The sequence below is a fragment of the Onthophagus taurus genome, chromosome 7 (assembly GCF_036711975.1).
Source record: "Onthophagus taurus isolate NC chromosome 7, IU_Otau_3.0, whole genome shotgun sequence".
NCBI lineage: Eukaryota > Metazoa > Arthropoda > Insecta > Coleoptera > Scarabaeidae > Onthophagus > Onthophagus taurus.
The window spans coordinates 37,639,589-37,655,528 of NC_091972.1; the positions used below are offsets into that span (position 1 = coordinate 37,639,589).

The 15,940-nt window shown below is 34.5% G+C and overlaps 1 protein-coding gene across 7 annotated transcripts in view; it reads right to left on the reverse strand.

The window, feature by feature from the left end:
• Nucleotides 1-15,940, reverse strand: part of LOC111415355 (Talin_middle and talin-RS domain-containing protein rhea) — a 78,083-nt gene that overhangs the window by 22,823 nt on the left and 39,320 nt on the right. For all 7 annotated transcript variants that reach the window (XM_071197676.1, XM_023047003.2, XM_071197677.1 and 4 more), the window contains 8 exons: nt 11,484-12,153; nt 11,264-11,432; nt 10,947-11,204; nt 10,816-10,892; nt 5,816-5,907; nt 5,561-5,649; nt 1,848-5,362; nt 1,393-1,795 (listed from right to left, as the gene is read on the reverse strand). In XM_071197676.1, the coding sequence (XP_071053777.1) occupies nt 1,393-1,795; nt 1,848-5,362; nt 5,561-5,649; nt 5,816-5,907; nt 10,816-10,892; nt 10,947-11,204; nt 11,264-11,432; nt 11,484-12,153 (5,273 nt within the window). The remainder of the gene's footprint in view (nt 1-1,392; nt 1,796-1,847; nt 5,363-5,560; nt 5,650-5,815; nt 5,908-10,815; nt 10,893-10,946; nt 11,205-11,263; nt 11,433-11,483; nt 12,154-15,940) is intronic.

Here is a 15,940-nt window from a genome sequence, read left to right on the forward strand (position 1 = left end):
CTAATGATACGTCTAGATACTGTTGGTAGCGGACTAAGTTCTCCTTATCAAACACTAGAAACAGCTGGTAAAAGACTAGATCGTTTGTAGAAGACTACTTATAGCTAACCGAAGAGTAGATACTGCTGGCAGAAGATTAAAAGCACCTTGCAGAGGACTTGCTGCCAATTGAAAACTGTATATTTGCATAAGTCTGAATAATGCTGTCAGAAATCTAAATACTGTTGATATAAGATTAGATATTGTTGGCAGAAGGCTAGGTTCTCCTTATAGAAGGGTAGACATTGCTATCAAAAATATAGATACTGCTAACTAAAGAGTAGATATGCCCATAATAAAAACGGGTAGATGCTGCAGGTAGGAAACTAAACCTAGGACTACATGCCATTAATAGAAGACGCCATATTGATTGCAAAAATGTGAATAACGTTGCCAGTAGCCTAAATACTTAAATTGGCATAAGACAAAATAGTGCTGGCAGAAGAATTTCTCCTAGTTATAAGGTAATGAACACTGTTAATGAAAGACTGTAAAAAAGAAGAGATTGTACCAAAAACGGAACTTTTAGTGTTCATGTACGTCATGTAAACTCTTCACTATTTCTCTAACAATCTCTGGCAATAGAAAAAAACGACATCAAATAATTTATTTTTATGCAAAATAGGCAGCCCATCATAATCACCTCAATCTTTATAGCTACAAGCCCATTTTAAAAGTGCAATAAAAAATTAAACATTTCCCACCAATAAGACTTAAAAATTACTTCAAAATAAAATGCAATTCAAACTAAAAAGTCATCATTTTTGAATTTGTTCATCGCCCTCATTTACAAACTGGTAAATGAATTGAAATGAAGTTCAAATTGTCATTTCAACCTGTATAATTAAAAAAAAATACTTTGAGGATCATAAAAATCTTCTAGAATGCTAGAAAGCATTTTGGGCAAAGCAAAAAATATGATATTCTTCTAGAGTACCTATGACAATCATTGCAGTGTTAGAAATCTCTAGATATCATTGGAAATAATTAGAAATTCTTTGGAAAGTCATACAAGTTTTCTGGAAAGTCTTAGAATTTTTCTGTACTCCTTTTAAAAACCACGAAAGTCTTCTAGAGTAGATATAACAATCATTAGAGACTATTTAAAATCCTTAGGTATCCTTGGAAATCCTTAGAAATTTCCTTGGCAGTCTTAGAAATGCTGTGAACATTATTTAAAAGTCTAAAAGGCTTCCAGACTGTACTTGATAACCATTAGAGGGTATTAGAAATCATGAGACATCTTTGACAATAATTACAAATTGTCTACAAAGTCGTAGGATTTTTCTGGAAAGTCTTAGAAATGTTCTGAACATCTATTCATCCTTACAAAATTATAATCCTATTTCTTACCTTAGAATTTCCTCCACAATCTTTACTGGCATAGATAAACTGTAACGCAGATTCAGTAACACTTTTAGCTTGATTCAAAATAACTTCTTGTTGTTTGGATTTATTCAAATTTGAAGCGGCCGCAATGCTCCCTTGGATAACAGGTTCAAAGTAATGAGCTAACTGATTAACGCAATGCCCTATATTTTGCGATTCAAACTTCGCGGCTTGTTTCAAAGGCTCGATGGTATCTTTCAACTCAGCGGCGGCTCTCCCAACTTGTTGACTGCATGCTTGAAGACTTTGCCCGCGTTTCGTTAACGTTTGATGTATTACTTCCATCGATGCCGAATCTAACGCGCGAAGGAGTTCTTGAAGTCTCAAAGCAGCTTCGTCACATTCCGCTTTACCAGGAGCTTTATCACTAAATAAAAAAGAATTAATAACATTTAAGTTAAAATTATTATTTGACTTACAGTATGCTTGAAATTAACTTCTTAATCGCGTCAGAAACATTTTTGGAATTGCTTGCGAATTGATGCCATGTTGGTGGATCTTTAGGAAGAACAACCAAGCTTTTAGCAGCTTGAATAACGGCACAAGAACTATCGATAATTTTGCGTCCAGCATCAAGAATTGGTTCTTGGGCTTGACGACCTTGATGCGATATTTTTGCAGGGATCGTAATAAATTCACTCGAATTAGCGTAAACGCATAAATTATCAACTGCTTCTAATAACGGTTCCGTTGCTTCAGCACATCTTTGACGATTCTCATCGGAAAAGTTAACATCTAAAGCTTTAATTTCTTGTACAAGATGGCCTGTTGAATTCGCCACGTTTTTAGCACTTTGAACAAATTGCCTTTTAGCTACTGGATTGGAAGTTTTTCCACTTGCAGCTCTACAAGCGTTACATAAAGCGCTTGTATGTCTTGCGATGATTGTTGCTGCTGAGACGATTTGGTCTTGGGCGCTTGTTGGTGATGATAATTGTTGACAACCAACTCTAATTGCTTGTGCAGCTCGAGCTACTAAAGCTTGATCGATAATTCCTGGTCTTCCCGCTGTACTGGTTGGATCAGAAACTCCAACAAAATAAGCAGCTTGTGCGGTTGCTTCAACAAATCCGCAAATTGAATCGTTAATGATGCGGATATATTCGGCGAATTTTTCATGATCAGATTGTTTCGCGCTATTTGTAATTCCAGTCATTCCTTCACCTAAACATTTACTGCGATCTTTAACAGCCTCCCAACATTCGTAATAAGTAAATTCATTGATTGGTTCAGTTGGGTTATCCAATAATGGTTTCATTGCTTGTATGTTTCTGATTGCGTTGTCGCATTCAGCTTGGCCAGGTGCTGATGAAGTACATACTTCAACTAAACTATTAATGCTTTCTGTAACAGCTCTTGCGGCGCTTTGTAATTGATTTTTACCGTTTGGTAAGTTAGGATCTGCACTAACTGTTTTTGCGGTTCTTAATAAACCGCTTGATGCGGTTGAAACGTTCTTTAAAGAATAAACAACGTCTTTTTGGACTTTTCCGTCTTTAGATTGTCCGGCCATTTCCATCGAAACTTGAAGTAATTCGTGGAAGGCGGAGCCGAAATCTTTGGCTGATGAGGCGAGTTGGGCGGGGCTTTTAACGGAAGTTACAACATCGGCACTTGCTTCATTTAAGTTAGCGGCTGCGGTGTTTAATTCTTGTTGGAGTTCACCATAAGATTTATTGGTGGTTGGGAATTGGTTTCTGTCGATTATGTTGCTCCATTCTTTGATGCAAGTTATAGCAACATCGACATCTCTTTGTCCTGGGAGGCAACTAACAGTTTTATCTAAAGCTTCAGTTATATTTTTAGCGGTTGCTGTAACTTCAGGATCTAACCCAACATTCGGTTTTTGAAGACATCTTTGGGCTTCTTTTATTATTTTAGCTGAATAAATAAACACATCTTTTCCAGCTTCGAGAATATCGAATTGGGAGTCGACATCTTCGGTTGTTGCGGCAACAGCTCTGATAGCCCCGGTGAAATTTTTCAAACTTTCGGCGGTATCTCGAGCGGCTTGAGCCATGTAAATCTCGTTACCGTGAGATGTTGCGCTTATAAATCTGGCAATGCTTTGATTAACAGCTTTGCTACTAATCCCTAACTGTTGTGCGGCAAGTTCTACTGTGTCTCCAGGAAGTGGTCTTAAATTATGACTTTGACATGCTTTTTCAAATTCTAGTAACTCTTCTCGTAAATCTTCAATCAACTGGGTGGCCGCATCGAATCCTAAACCTTGACAAGCGGGTTTCGCTCGACTAATGGCACTTCTTAATTCGTTTAATTCTGTGTTTAAGGTTTGTGTTGTTTCGGATAATTTGTGTGAAACGGATTCGTCAACTACCGTTGGTAATACAGCTCTTGAAGATTGTACAAAATGAGTGGCGGGGTGCAAAAAAACTTCGGCTACGTACATTAACCCAACTTGATTGTTTGTATCTTCTGGGTTACTTGTTTGTGATCTAATTGCATCCACTAATGGTGGAATAGTTGAAACCATTTCTGTGGTATCCGCTTTTAATGCTTCTCTCGTCGCCATGTTATTATTATAAGGATGACTCGCTTGTGCTGCTGGAACGCATTGAGTGGCAGATGCGACAGCTCTTCTTGCGCAAACGTGAACTCTATCAACAAGTTTAGCTCGCAAAGCTGGAGTTGTTACGGCTAAAATAGTTACATCTCGAAGATCTTCAGCAGTTTTTCTTAAATTATCTTGAGACGCTAAATCTTGCGGGCTATTCGCACATTGTCGCGCTGCTTCAACAAGTTTTGAGGTTGCATCAGCTAATGTTTTAGCGGCGGCTAATAATTTTCTTTGAATGTTAGTGTCTTGTTGTTTTTCAGCTTCTCCTTTTATACTTGTAATTAATTGTGCCGTCGCTTGTCCCAAAACGCGAGCGTGTCTCACCATTTCCCCAGCATCGCCAGTGACGGAAATAATTTTATCAGTTGCGGAATAAATCGTTTCGACACTTTTTTCTTGAATCGATTCGGTAGCTTTTTTCGGCGCAACCAATTCGATGTGTTTCAACATATCGTTTAATGTTTTTGTTACGTTAGCCGCAGCTTCTCTTAGTTGACTCATAAGATCTTCGTTTGAACAAGAATCGTTGCAGAGGGCAACCAAATTTTCAACAGCTTTGGTGACTTCTCGTACTGCCATGGTTAATTGTTCTTGACATGCCGGTGATTGTAAAGTTGGAGCGACTACTTTGGCGCAAGCAACTAATTGGGATGTAGCTAAAGCGCACTGAGTTGCAGCGCCGATTATGTGATTTTGAGTTTGTTGATCGTCGCAAGTTGATGCGATGTCTTTAGCTTTAAGAACCAGAGCGGCTGTGGTGTTTGCAACTACTTTAGCTAAGGATAATAGCATGTCTTGTAATTCTTTGTTTTCAGTTGTATCTTCACCGATTGTTGCTAAAACTTGGGAGCTAGCTTCGCCGACTCTTGAGGCGGCGTTAAGGAGTTTTTGTCTTGGTTCTTTAGCTTCTGGTTCGACCGTTTTTAATAAGTCGCTAAAAGCGTTTACTAATTTCTTTGTGGCATCAATTAATTTTTCTCCCATATTGCTATCGTCCATTAAAGAAGCAATCATTTTGACATCTTTAGTCATCTCGGGAAGATTGCTTCCAATCGTTGTTATGGCAGCTCCAACAGCCGTGTGGTCAACTTCCTCAGCCGGGCCGGATGTTAAAGTCACCACTTGTGCTGTTGCAGCATTCATAGCAGCAATTTGACTTCCAACATTTTGCTTTCTAGTATCCAAAGTAACTTGTTTCCATTTCTTCGCGTGAGGGTCGCTTCCAAGTTCGGGAATTTGAGCTTTCGCTTCCAAATCGATTTGGGTTTCTTCCAATTTCTTTTGAGTAGTCATTATAGTTGAAATTAAAGCCCTTTGAGGTTCTGTGAGGATTGGAGTAACTTTTGGATGTTGTTCCTGTTTAGAAAAGAATTATTAAAATTTTAATTAAAATTTTGAGATGACATTAAAACCTACATTGCTGACTGTTCCAAGTTGGTTAAGGAAGCATGGAAAGGTAAAGAAAAGATTAGAGAAAATTGAAATTAATAAATGTAAATTATGATGGAGTCGTGAACATTTAAAAGAGTTAAATGATTTAAATGAAGTTCTTACCGATGGTGGTGCATGGGCTACATTTACATTTCCAGTTACTGTAATTTGCTGGGTTGTGCCTACATGACCAGTTCCCATTTTCTTTTCTCCTAAAGATAAATAAAACGAAAAAACAATAAAATAAAAATTAAATGAAGCGGAAATGAATAAAATTAAAGTAAGTTTTAATACATGGTGCTTTAAAAGTTGCAAAATAAACCGAAATAAATTAAATACAAAACTATTTATTTATGCAATTCAAATTAATTTACACACCTTCAACTTCTCGAATAATTCCCGGTTTCGCAATCGAATTCGTGATTTGTTTCTTTCCTTTGTCGACGCTGAGTCGTTCGATAACTGCACCTCTGTAAAAAAAAATTAAAATATTATCTAATGCAAGGCAATTTATGACACATTTTGAGAAATAAATAGTGGAATATCTCAATGTGTAAATATCGCCATCATACGTCGATTAATGTTCTCTGAGGAGCAAGTTGACAGAACCCAACATATGTCCAAGCATTCTGAGAAAAATCATTTTGCATGGCGATTGATTGAATATATCTGAAGAATTAAATCTATCTCCAGCGACATGGGCAAAAGAAGAAGTATCTTATAGTTTTGCTAAATATCACCGGAAAGACTTTAAATCACTGTAAGAGCTCTCAATGTCAAAGATTAGCTGATTAGTTAAATATTGATGACTCAGACATCAGTGCAATATTGAATTGCTGATGATATAGCTCAATATGACACTGAAGAAATACTTTTGTTGGTAAAACCTTGGGTAAAACCAAACTTAATTAAATAGTGTTTCTGCAAAAATTGCTAGATTTAAAAAGTTTACCGTCCTATAAAGAGCTGGTATAAAAGAAATATCAAAGTTATCGATAGAAATTAATTTCTGGCTTCTACGGTTTTGTCTTATTACAGAAACAATGCCCAAAAAAGATGAATAATTTCGTTTTGAGTAGCATCATCAGAAATAGTATATTGTTTTTAATGAGGCCCAGCTTTCTTCGTTTCATTACACAAGTTGTGCCGATTAACATTCTCTGGGGAACAACTTGGCAGAACCCAACGTATGTCTAACCATTCTGAGAAAAATCATATTGTATGGCGATTGATTGAATATATCTGAAGAATTAAATCTATCTCCAGCGACATGGGCAAAAGAAGAAGTATCTTGTAGTTTTGCTAAATATCACTGGAAAGACTTTAAATCACTGTAAGAGCTCTCAATGTTAAAGATTAACTGATTAGTTGAATATTGATGACTCAGGCATCAGTGCAATATTGATTGCATTAGATTGCTTAATAATTGCTGATGATATATCGCAATATGACACTGAAGAAATTCTTTTGTTGGTAAAACCAAACTTAATTAAACAGTGTTTCTGCAAAAATTGCTAGATTTAGGCCCACTTTTACCATCCTCCTGATAAACTATCTACAGGATAGTTGCCATGGTTACGGCGGTTTTAAGCGCTCTCGTTGGCTAAGAACTGGATTTATCTATCGGATAAATTTATCAGGAGGTGGTAAAAGTGGGCCTTACAAAGTTTACCATCCTATAAAGAGCTAGTATAAAAGAAATATCAAAGGTATCGATAGAAATTAATTTCTGGCTTCTACGGTTTTGTCTTATTACAGAAACAATGCCTAAAAAAGATGAATAATTTCGTTTTGCGTAGCATCATCAGAAATAGTATATTGTTTTTAATGAGGCCCAGCTTTCTTCGTTTCATTACACAAGTTTTCCCGATTAATGTTCTCTGGGGAATAATTTGGCAGAACCCAACGTATGTCTAACCATTCTGAGAAAAATCATATTGTATGGCAATTGATTGAATATATCTGAAGAATTAAATCTATCTCCAGCGACATGGGCAAAAGAAGAAGTATTTTTTAGTTTTGCTAAATATCACTGGAAAGACTTTAAATCACTGTAAGAGCTCTCAATGTCAAAGATTAGCTGATTAGTTGAATATTGATGACTTAGACATCAGTGCAATATTGATTGCATTAGATTGCTTAATAATTGCTGATGATATATCGCAATATGACACTGAAGAAATTCTTTTGTTGGTAAAACCAAACTTAATTAAACAGTGTTTCTGCAAAAATTGCTAGATTTAGGCCCACTTTTACCATCCTCCTGATAAACTATCTACAGGATAGTTGCCATGGTTACGGCGGTTTTAAGCGCTCTCGTTGGCTAAGAACTGGATTTATCTATCGGATAAATTTATCAGGAGGTGGTAAAAGTGGGCCTTACAAAGTTTACCATCCTATAAAGAGCTAGTATAAAAGAAATATCAAAGGTATCGATAGAAATTAATTTCTGGCTTCTACGGTTTTGTCTTATTACAGAAACAATGCCTAAAAAAGATGAATAATTTCGTTTTGCGTAGCATCATCAGAAATAGTATATTGTTTTTAACGAGGCCCAGCTTTCTTCGTTTCATTACACAAGTTTTCCCGATTAATGTTCTCTGGGGAATAATTTGGCAGAACCCAACGTATGTCTAACCATTCTGAGAAAAATCATATTGTATGGCAATTGATTGAATATATCTGAAGAATTAAATCTATCTCCAGCGACATGGGCAAAAGAAGAAGTATCTTGTAGTTTTGCTAAATATCACTGGAAAGACTTTAAATCACTGTAAGAGCTCTCAATGTTAAAGATTAACTGATTAGTTGAATATTGATGACTCAGACATCAGTGCAATATTGAATTGCTGATGATATATCGCAATATGACACTGAAGAAATTCTTTTGTTGGTAAAACCAAACTTAATTAAACAGTGTTTCTGCAAAAATTCCTAGATTTAAAAAGTTTATCGTCCTATAAAGAGCTAATATAAAAGAAATATCAAAATTATCGATAGAAATTAATTTCTGACTTCTACGATTTTGTCTTATTACAGAAATAATGCCTAAAAAAGATGAATAATTTCGTTTTGAGTAGCATCATCAGAAATAGTATATTGTTTTTAATGAGGCCCAGCTTTCTTAGTTTCATTACACAGCTTTTGCCTAAATTGATAGTTTCCTTCAAGAAGATGCGATTGAAAGGAATATGCCCAAACTATGAATGAGTCTTCAGCCTTGCCTAACATCTCAAAAGAAGTACATCTCAGCAATACGATGATCCTGAAGAGTCATTTTTGATACAATCACCACTGTAATCTGATGTGTTTGCCATAAAAACACTAGGAGGAGACGCGAAATGCTAAAAAGAGGCTAAATATATACTGGAAAGAGATGAAACAAACTGGGTAAAGATTATTGAGAATGAAAAGAGAGTGGAAAGAAAAGACTTAGGTTAGATAGAAATTAATGAGAATGAATAGAGACTGGTAGGCAAAGACAGCCTAGCCTAGCAAAAATTATTGTGACTAAACAAACACTGGTAATGGAAGAGGAATTGGGAAGAGGTGAAGGAGGCAAGAAAGAGACTACGAAAAAGGCTAGGTAAAGAAGAGAAAGATTGAATATAGGCAGAAAAGAGAAGAACTGGACAGAAAGGAGGGATTTTGTATTTGTTATTTGGAAGAGACTGGCAATAAAAAGTCTGTGCAGAAAGGGCGGAAATAGCCTGGTAATAAAAGAATGTCTGGACAAAACTCCAAATAGAAGAAAGATACTTGAAAGAATGAAGGGAGATAGGAGGCAGATTGTAAATATAAGAAAGACACTAGGCAGAGACCAGGAAAACTGTAAAAGCTGAAAATAGAAGAATAAGCCTGAGTAGAAAAGTGTGCAGAAAAGGAGAAATCTGAAAAAGGATTAGTAATGGATAGAAAGGTACTGAGGAAAAAAAGAAATAGCGCAAAACGACTAGTAATAGACTAAACTACTGAAGAGAGATTCGAAAGAGACTAAACAGACTGGGCAGAAATTATTGAAATAAGAGACTAGTAATATAAGAAATAATCTGTATAGAGAGGATAAAGAAAGGAAAAAGATTATGATAACTACCTAACTTTTGGTTTTTCAAATCGCGCTTCTATCATAAAAAGCCGAAAAAGAACGATGGAAACAAAACACATAATTGTCATTAATAGTAATTACAGTTTTACACATTTCCTGAACTTTTGATTCTTGCTTAATTTATTTTTAATCAAAAATCATGAATTGAAATGCACTTACTGGTTTGTTATACCTAAGTTTATTTTAAATGGAGAAAAAACTCTAGTGATTATGGCAAGCTATTCAGTAAAAACAAAGTACATTGTTTTTTGATTGCAAGAAGTACTTAATAAATGTTGATGTGCAATACTATCGTTGGATTCAGAAAAAAATCTCTATAAAACGACGTGAAAAAAAAAATGAAAAGATATCATAGATAGCGCAGGAAAAATTTTATTTGTAGCCTAAAACGTAGTATTCATGATATCATTTCGTTTGGTACCTGGTTCAAAAAAATCGGAATATAAATAACAGAGTTACAGCTAGGGGCGTTTTTTATCTGACACTCTGTATATGATGTTTTATTGCAGTGTGAAAACCTGGTTAGGTTTTTGCCAATATCAAACCAGTACTTTGGCCGCAAGCGACGTCAGTGTTATGCTCTATTACAGTATTGACCAAGTTTCCATCAATATCATAGACTCGATATTATATATCAAAGCTTGCCCATATTTCATGAACCTCTAATATTGTTTTACTGGTTTGGCTCATTTAATTAATTTCAACTTGGGTTCAAATACTCATTCCTAGCGAAGGATATTAGCTATTCCACAATAGGTTCATTGCTATTAGATTAAACTAGAGGAACTTATTTTAAATTTAAAGTCGGATAATCCAGATAATGACAATAAGGACGAATAAATGAAACAAAAAAGTCCAAAAATGCTGCAAATATTTTGGAATTATTATTAACGCTTTCAACAGGACGAGTCAATCATCTAACATAAGAAAATCTAAAATGAAAGTGGGGGAAAATATTGAAGACCACATTTATTAATAAGATGCTTTCAATGAAATAGCTAGGTAGCTATTCCAGTTATTTGGCATAATACTTGACAAATAAAGAATTTAGACAACTTGTGCGTTCACAGCCTGATAAGTATGGCATTAGGATCTGGTGGGTGTGTAATTCCCAAACTTACTAACTCTTAAATGATAATAGACAAGAAATATTAGAAATAAAGGAAATCAAACTGCCAAAGGTGCACCTCATAGGGCCAAACCATGTGATTTTGATTTTACTGGTTTTGACTAAAGACACGTTAATTATAAGTGTTATATAATTTATAATTACCTATTTGGCAAAACAATAACTTCTTCCATTGCTGATCCAGAATCTCCACCAATTCCAAAATGATCTTTTGCTTGTTGCTGCAAAAGAAAAATAAATAAACAAAATTTGCTTAAATTTAATGCATCACTTACTTTTTTCAAGATTATATCAATATATCCAGCAATAATTTGTTGGATTTGTTCGCCTTCAGTAGTTTGTACAGAATAATATTGATCGGAATAGTCTCCAAAGTCAAGGGTGAACGTGTTGGGACTAGCACCCCATCTTTTCACGCTTGTTAACGGCCAAGTTTTCAAGATTTCTTTTGTGTTTTCATCGAGACGCAGCACAGAATCTTTATTAACTCCAAGAAGACGTGGTACCAATTTATTTTTGCCTTTCATTTTCTCCTAAATCCACAAAAATAAAGTTTAAAAATAAATTACTTAATAAGTCTTAGATGTATTACCTTTACTAAAAAGAAAGTTACTCCATAAGTATTTAAAGATCTTGCATTTTTAGTGTAAAGCACTTTAGCTTCAAGCTCGTTCATCCCACTATGTTTTTTATGTTCGCCAAAAATCTTTTTATCGACAGCTTTAATTTTAACGTAGGATTGAGGCAAAAATTCCTTTAAACTAAATAAATAATTAATTAAAATTAATAGGAGAAAAAAAAGAATTTCTTACTCCAAAAATCCACTTTTATGTTTTGTCTCAACGTGATCTCCAAATTGAATTTGACATTGAATACCGGCGAATTCGCAAGCTTTATCTAAAGTGATCGGATGGGTTCCGTCTAAAATGGCATCTCTGGCTTGGACGTACAATAAATTCAATTGGACGGGATCTCTCGAATCAATATTCTGATCGGAGAAGAAAAACTTTCTTCTTAACAGGACGGTTTCGTGTTCATCGATCCCTTGTTCCCGCAACGTTTTCGTCGGATCGACCCAGTTAAGCTCATCGTCCGTCTTCAATTTCTTACGAAGCAATTCCATTTTAGCATCGCGTTCTCCTTTTTCCTCTTTTTTACGTTTCAGCGTTAGAGTACCATAATTACGATTTTCCAAATTTTCTTGATTATCCGGTTCATCTAACACCAACGAGTATTCATCGTGGTTTGTAATACCGATTTTCGTGCAGATCACCACCATTAAGTTTGCAACAATTTGGGAGTCATCTACCAGCATGGTTTTTACGGAACCATCCAACATTTTTACTCTTAACGTTCTTAATTTTTTTCGGTATTCTAAGAGATCTCCCGTTCTTAAGATGTAATAAGCCAATTGTCGGCCTGGTTCTAACCATACTCCTGATTTATTTTCAGAATCCGTAAGAAATAAACCATAATCTTTAGCTATAAAAAGAAAATTTATAATTTATTAATATTGGGTGTATTAAAAAAATTTTATTGGAATTTTATTTTGAGAAATTCTATTTGAAACTTTGATGATGTTAACAGTTATTTTTGGGCAGCTGGATGAAAATTTTCTTTTCTTTCTTAGCACTTACCTTCAAGTTTATTTTATATAAAAAAAATAATAATAGATCTCAACAGATGGCGCTTAAACGGTTATTTTTTTTTACTTCATCTTCTATATTTGTAACTATTGAAGCAATTTGGATATTGTATGCAATAACTTAGGCTAGGCAATTTAGCCTAAACTTTGTGATTTGCTAGGGTCAATGAAACAGTAACGGCGAAACATAAATATTTGTTAAGACCTCACTTTTATTGATTTTTATTATATAAAGAGGAGAATGCGATTAGCCACTTCCTTTTTTAGACACCTCTACTTTGATCAGCAGCCACTAAACGGATGGAACCATGGCTGGTCAACCGACACTGCAGTTATCTATTCGGCTTTATCTCCACATGGAATTATTGTTAATGTATAGGAGATTTTCATGTACTGAGCTGATAAGTGGCCACCATGGTCTCAATCTAACGCTGTTCGATATTTTGTTTGGGAGCCTACTAACAATAAAGGTCATCATACTACGAAAACTGGGGAGTTTTCCTTTTATTTGGTGAAGATTTCACATTTCTGTCTTGCTTTGTTGCTTTCCTGTGACCGGTCAAAAGTGTACCATTATATTATGGACACACTGTATATGGATAAGCCAAGATATTCCTGCTTGTGCAAAATGTTGATCAACCCCATCTTGTCATTATTATGTTCTTAGAACCAATATTCTCTTGTAAAGGTAACTACTTTAAGTTCATAAACTAGAGTCTTATGAGTGCCATTACTTCTAATAGGTGAGTCATAAAGTTCTTCCATTTAATGTGCATTTTGGCAATTGTAAGTTGTCAAAAAACAAAATATGATGGGGTTTTTGTTTTCCTTCTTCTTTTTTCTCTTACCCTCGTTCACTATCACCATGTTAGGTGTTGGATCCATCTCCTGTAGCCACTCCCTAATTTACGCATTCTTACTCCCCACTTCTTCTTCCTTCTGGTTTCATATTGAACAGAACATTTTCTTTGGTACTCGTTTCGAACTATCTAAGCTGTTACCTTCTATTTTCTCTATTAGAGCTCTTAACATTAGTTCTTCTCTGATGCTTTAAAATATTGTAGCATTTTTGATTGTTTTTCTGTGCTGACACATATCCATCATACATATATTCAATTTATAAAATCCTTAAATTTGGAAAAACTAAAGCTTTTTCTAAATCAAGGGTAAAGACATAAATGTCATCTCCTGTTGATTCCCTATTTAAAAGGCTTCTAGCTTGTGCACCCTTATAAATGTGAATTACTTCGTTTAACACACTATTACGCTTTGTTCAATCTTTTTCTTTTAATAATATAATAGTGTTCTATATCATTGTAGTCTTGCTATAACATTCTGAATAAGCATTAAGAATTTCGGAATTTATAGAATCAAATCTCCTCTCTTCGAAAATTGGTTCGGTGTCAAAATTCATACCAAATTACATAATACAACGCTATCAAGTCTTGTTAAGAACCTCTTTCTTTTTAATCTTGATTAGAAATTCTTGCAAATACTGCCGACAATGTGTGACTGCTCTCTTTCAGGTCAAACCACATAGATATCGCGTAAATTATCATCTCAGAATGTAAATTGATATGTTTACTAAATCAGCGCAAATCTACTCAAGAACATTCATCAAACACCATCATCACTGAAAACCTTTGTTATTTTGTTTATCATATTATTTATTATGCGATAAATAAATCGGGTTTCGTATTACTTCGCAAACATATGGAGCATAGCGGTCAGAAGTATTTTGACGAAACTCACGGCATAATTATAATTACTAAAACTTTGCGAAATATGTGTACTGCTACAACACATGGGATGAAACTTAACAACTTTAGGTAGGAATTTAAGGCAAAGAATGTAGTAGATGAGTTTTAGCCAAATTTTTGCAACGTAAGTCTTGATATAAAGGCCTAATTCCTAGAAACTTCCTAATTACTGCAACGCAACAGTTGTCAACATTAAGTTTTTTTCATTTGATTTCTAAATAGGACAAAACTTTTTCTGTTAGCATTTTCTATGGTATCGCTAAATTGTTTATCGATGGCTATGAAGTCAAAAACTATAGCCCTGTTTTATAGTTAAAAAAAGTAACTAATAAAATTATGCGGAATAATTTATTGCTAAGGAAGTAGACAATGGTTTCCTGGGTATCATTGAATGTAATTTGAGAAGCTGCAAAATATGGAACATTTAGTAATTCTGGAATGTTATGAGAACTGCTTCTTACAACATACAGTACTGATATTTTTAAAAATGTAAGTCATGTATGCTTTTCTATTGATATAAAGGGAAAACAAAAAGATAGTATGTTAACGTATTTGACATTTTTTTTTAAATTTAAATCAATGTTTTAGTTTATTATGGAAATAATTTTATCGTATTTTTATCGTAATGTTCTTTGGCTCGTAGGTTGTGTTTATTTGCGTCTGCGATTCCAGGAGGAGTACAAATCCATGCTTAAAGGTATCTAGTTTGTTGACTACCCCTTTTGAGAAGATAACGATGACAACAACACGAATATATTCGAGATAAGCCACCAGCTTGATTGGTTCATTAGTTCATTCCGTTGATGTACCAGCTAATCCGAGCAAGTGACCTAATTAATATTTAATAAACATTTTGACGTTAAATAAGGAAATAGTGTTGAAAAAGTGAGTCGCTTAAACGTAATTTATCTATATACCAAATTGCTTCATTAAAGTTCAACAAAAAGTTACTGAATTTCTTTGTCCCTTCCAAAGTATACAGGAAAATCGTTGTGCCAACATTCATATAATCCAAAGTTTGTTCATTACGGCTTTATTTACTCGTTTATTCGTTATGACCATCTTAACACTGTGTTCAAAAATCAATACCATATATTTTATCCCCTCTTTGTAACATAGGTTCTCGAATACGACGTGTATGTTCTGCAGTACACCCTAACGGTGGTTCCAAAGTTAGCTAATGGGAATTAGGAATCTGTAATTACACATCATAGTAGGGTCTGTTTCTGATATGCATACTTTAACAGTGGTATTAAAGAAACTTTTATTGTTATTGTTCTTGCTGTATGAAACGAGGATTGACCCGGTGCGATAAAAGTATGAGGTGCTACTTAGCGTCATTACGACTTATTTAGCTGAGATATATAATCACTTTTTATAGAGTTGTATATGTCGCAGGCAAATGGTTATTTCAGGAATACAGCTTTTTCCTAGTCGCATACTGCCTGCCTAGGCAAACAGTAGTGCGTTACAGTTTTATCATTATAAATGTGTCTTGTCCAAATACTATTGGACAAGACAAATAGTATCTGTCTAAGCTTGTTTTCGGCAAATACCATTTTTTCGATACAACAATGCAATATAGAGTAGGTACCTGTTCACAATAAAATAAAGTAGTAGAGATTATTAAGATAAGTAGCATACAGAATGCTTGGGCTTTAATTATTTACGTTAGTCAGAAATATTTTTTAAAAGATTTACTCGATATATGCATTTGTTATGCTATTGATAATTTATCTGTGGACAATTTGTTATTGTGTTATAAGTACTCGCAATTGTATAATATAAAAATGTTAATGGAAAGTTGTTGGAAAAATATTCAAAAGTATTTTAAAGGTTTAATCGATGTTAATTATCATATGCA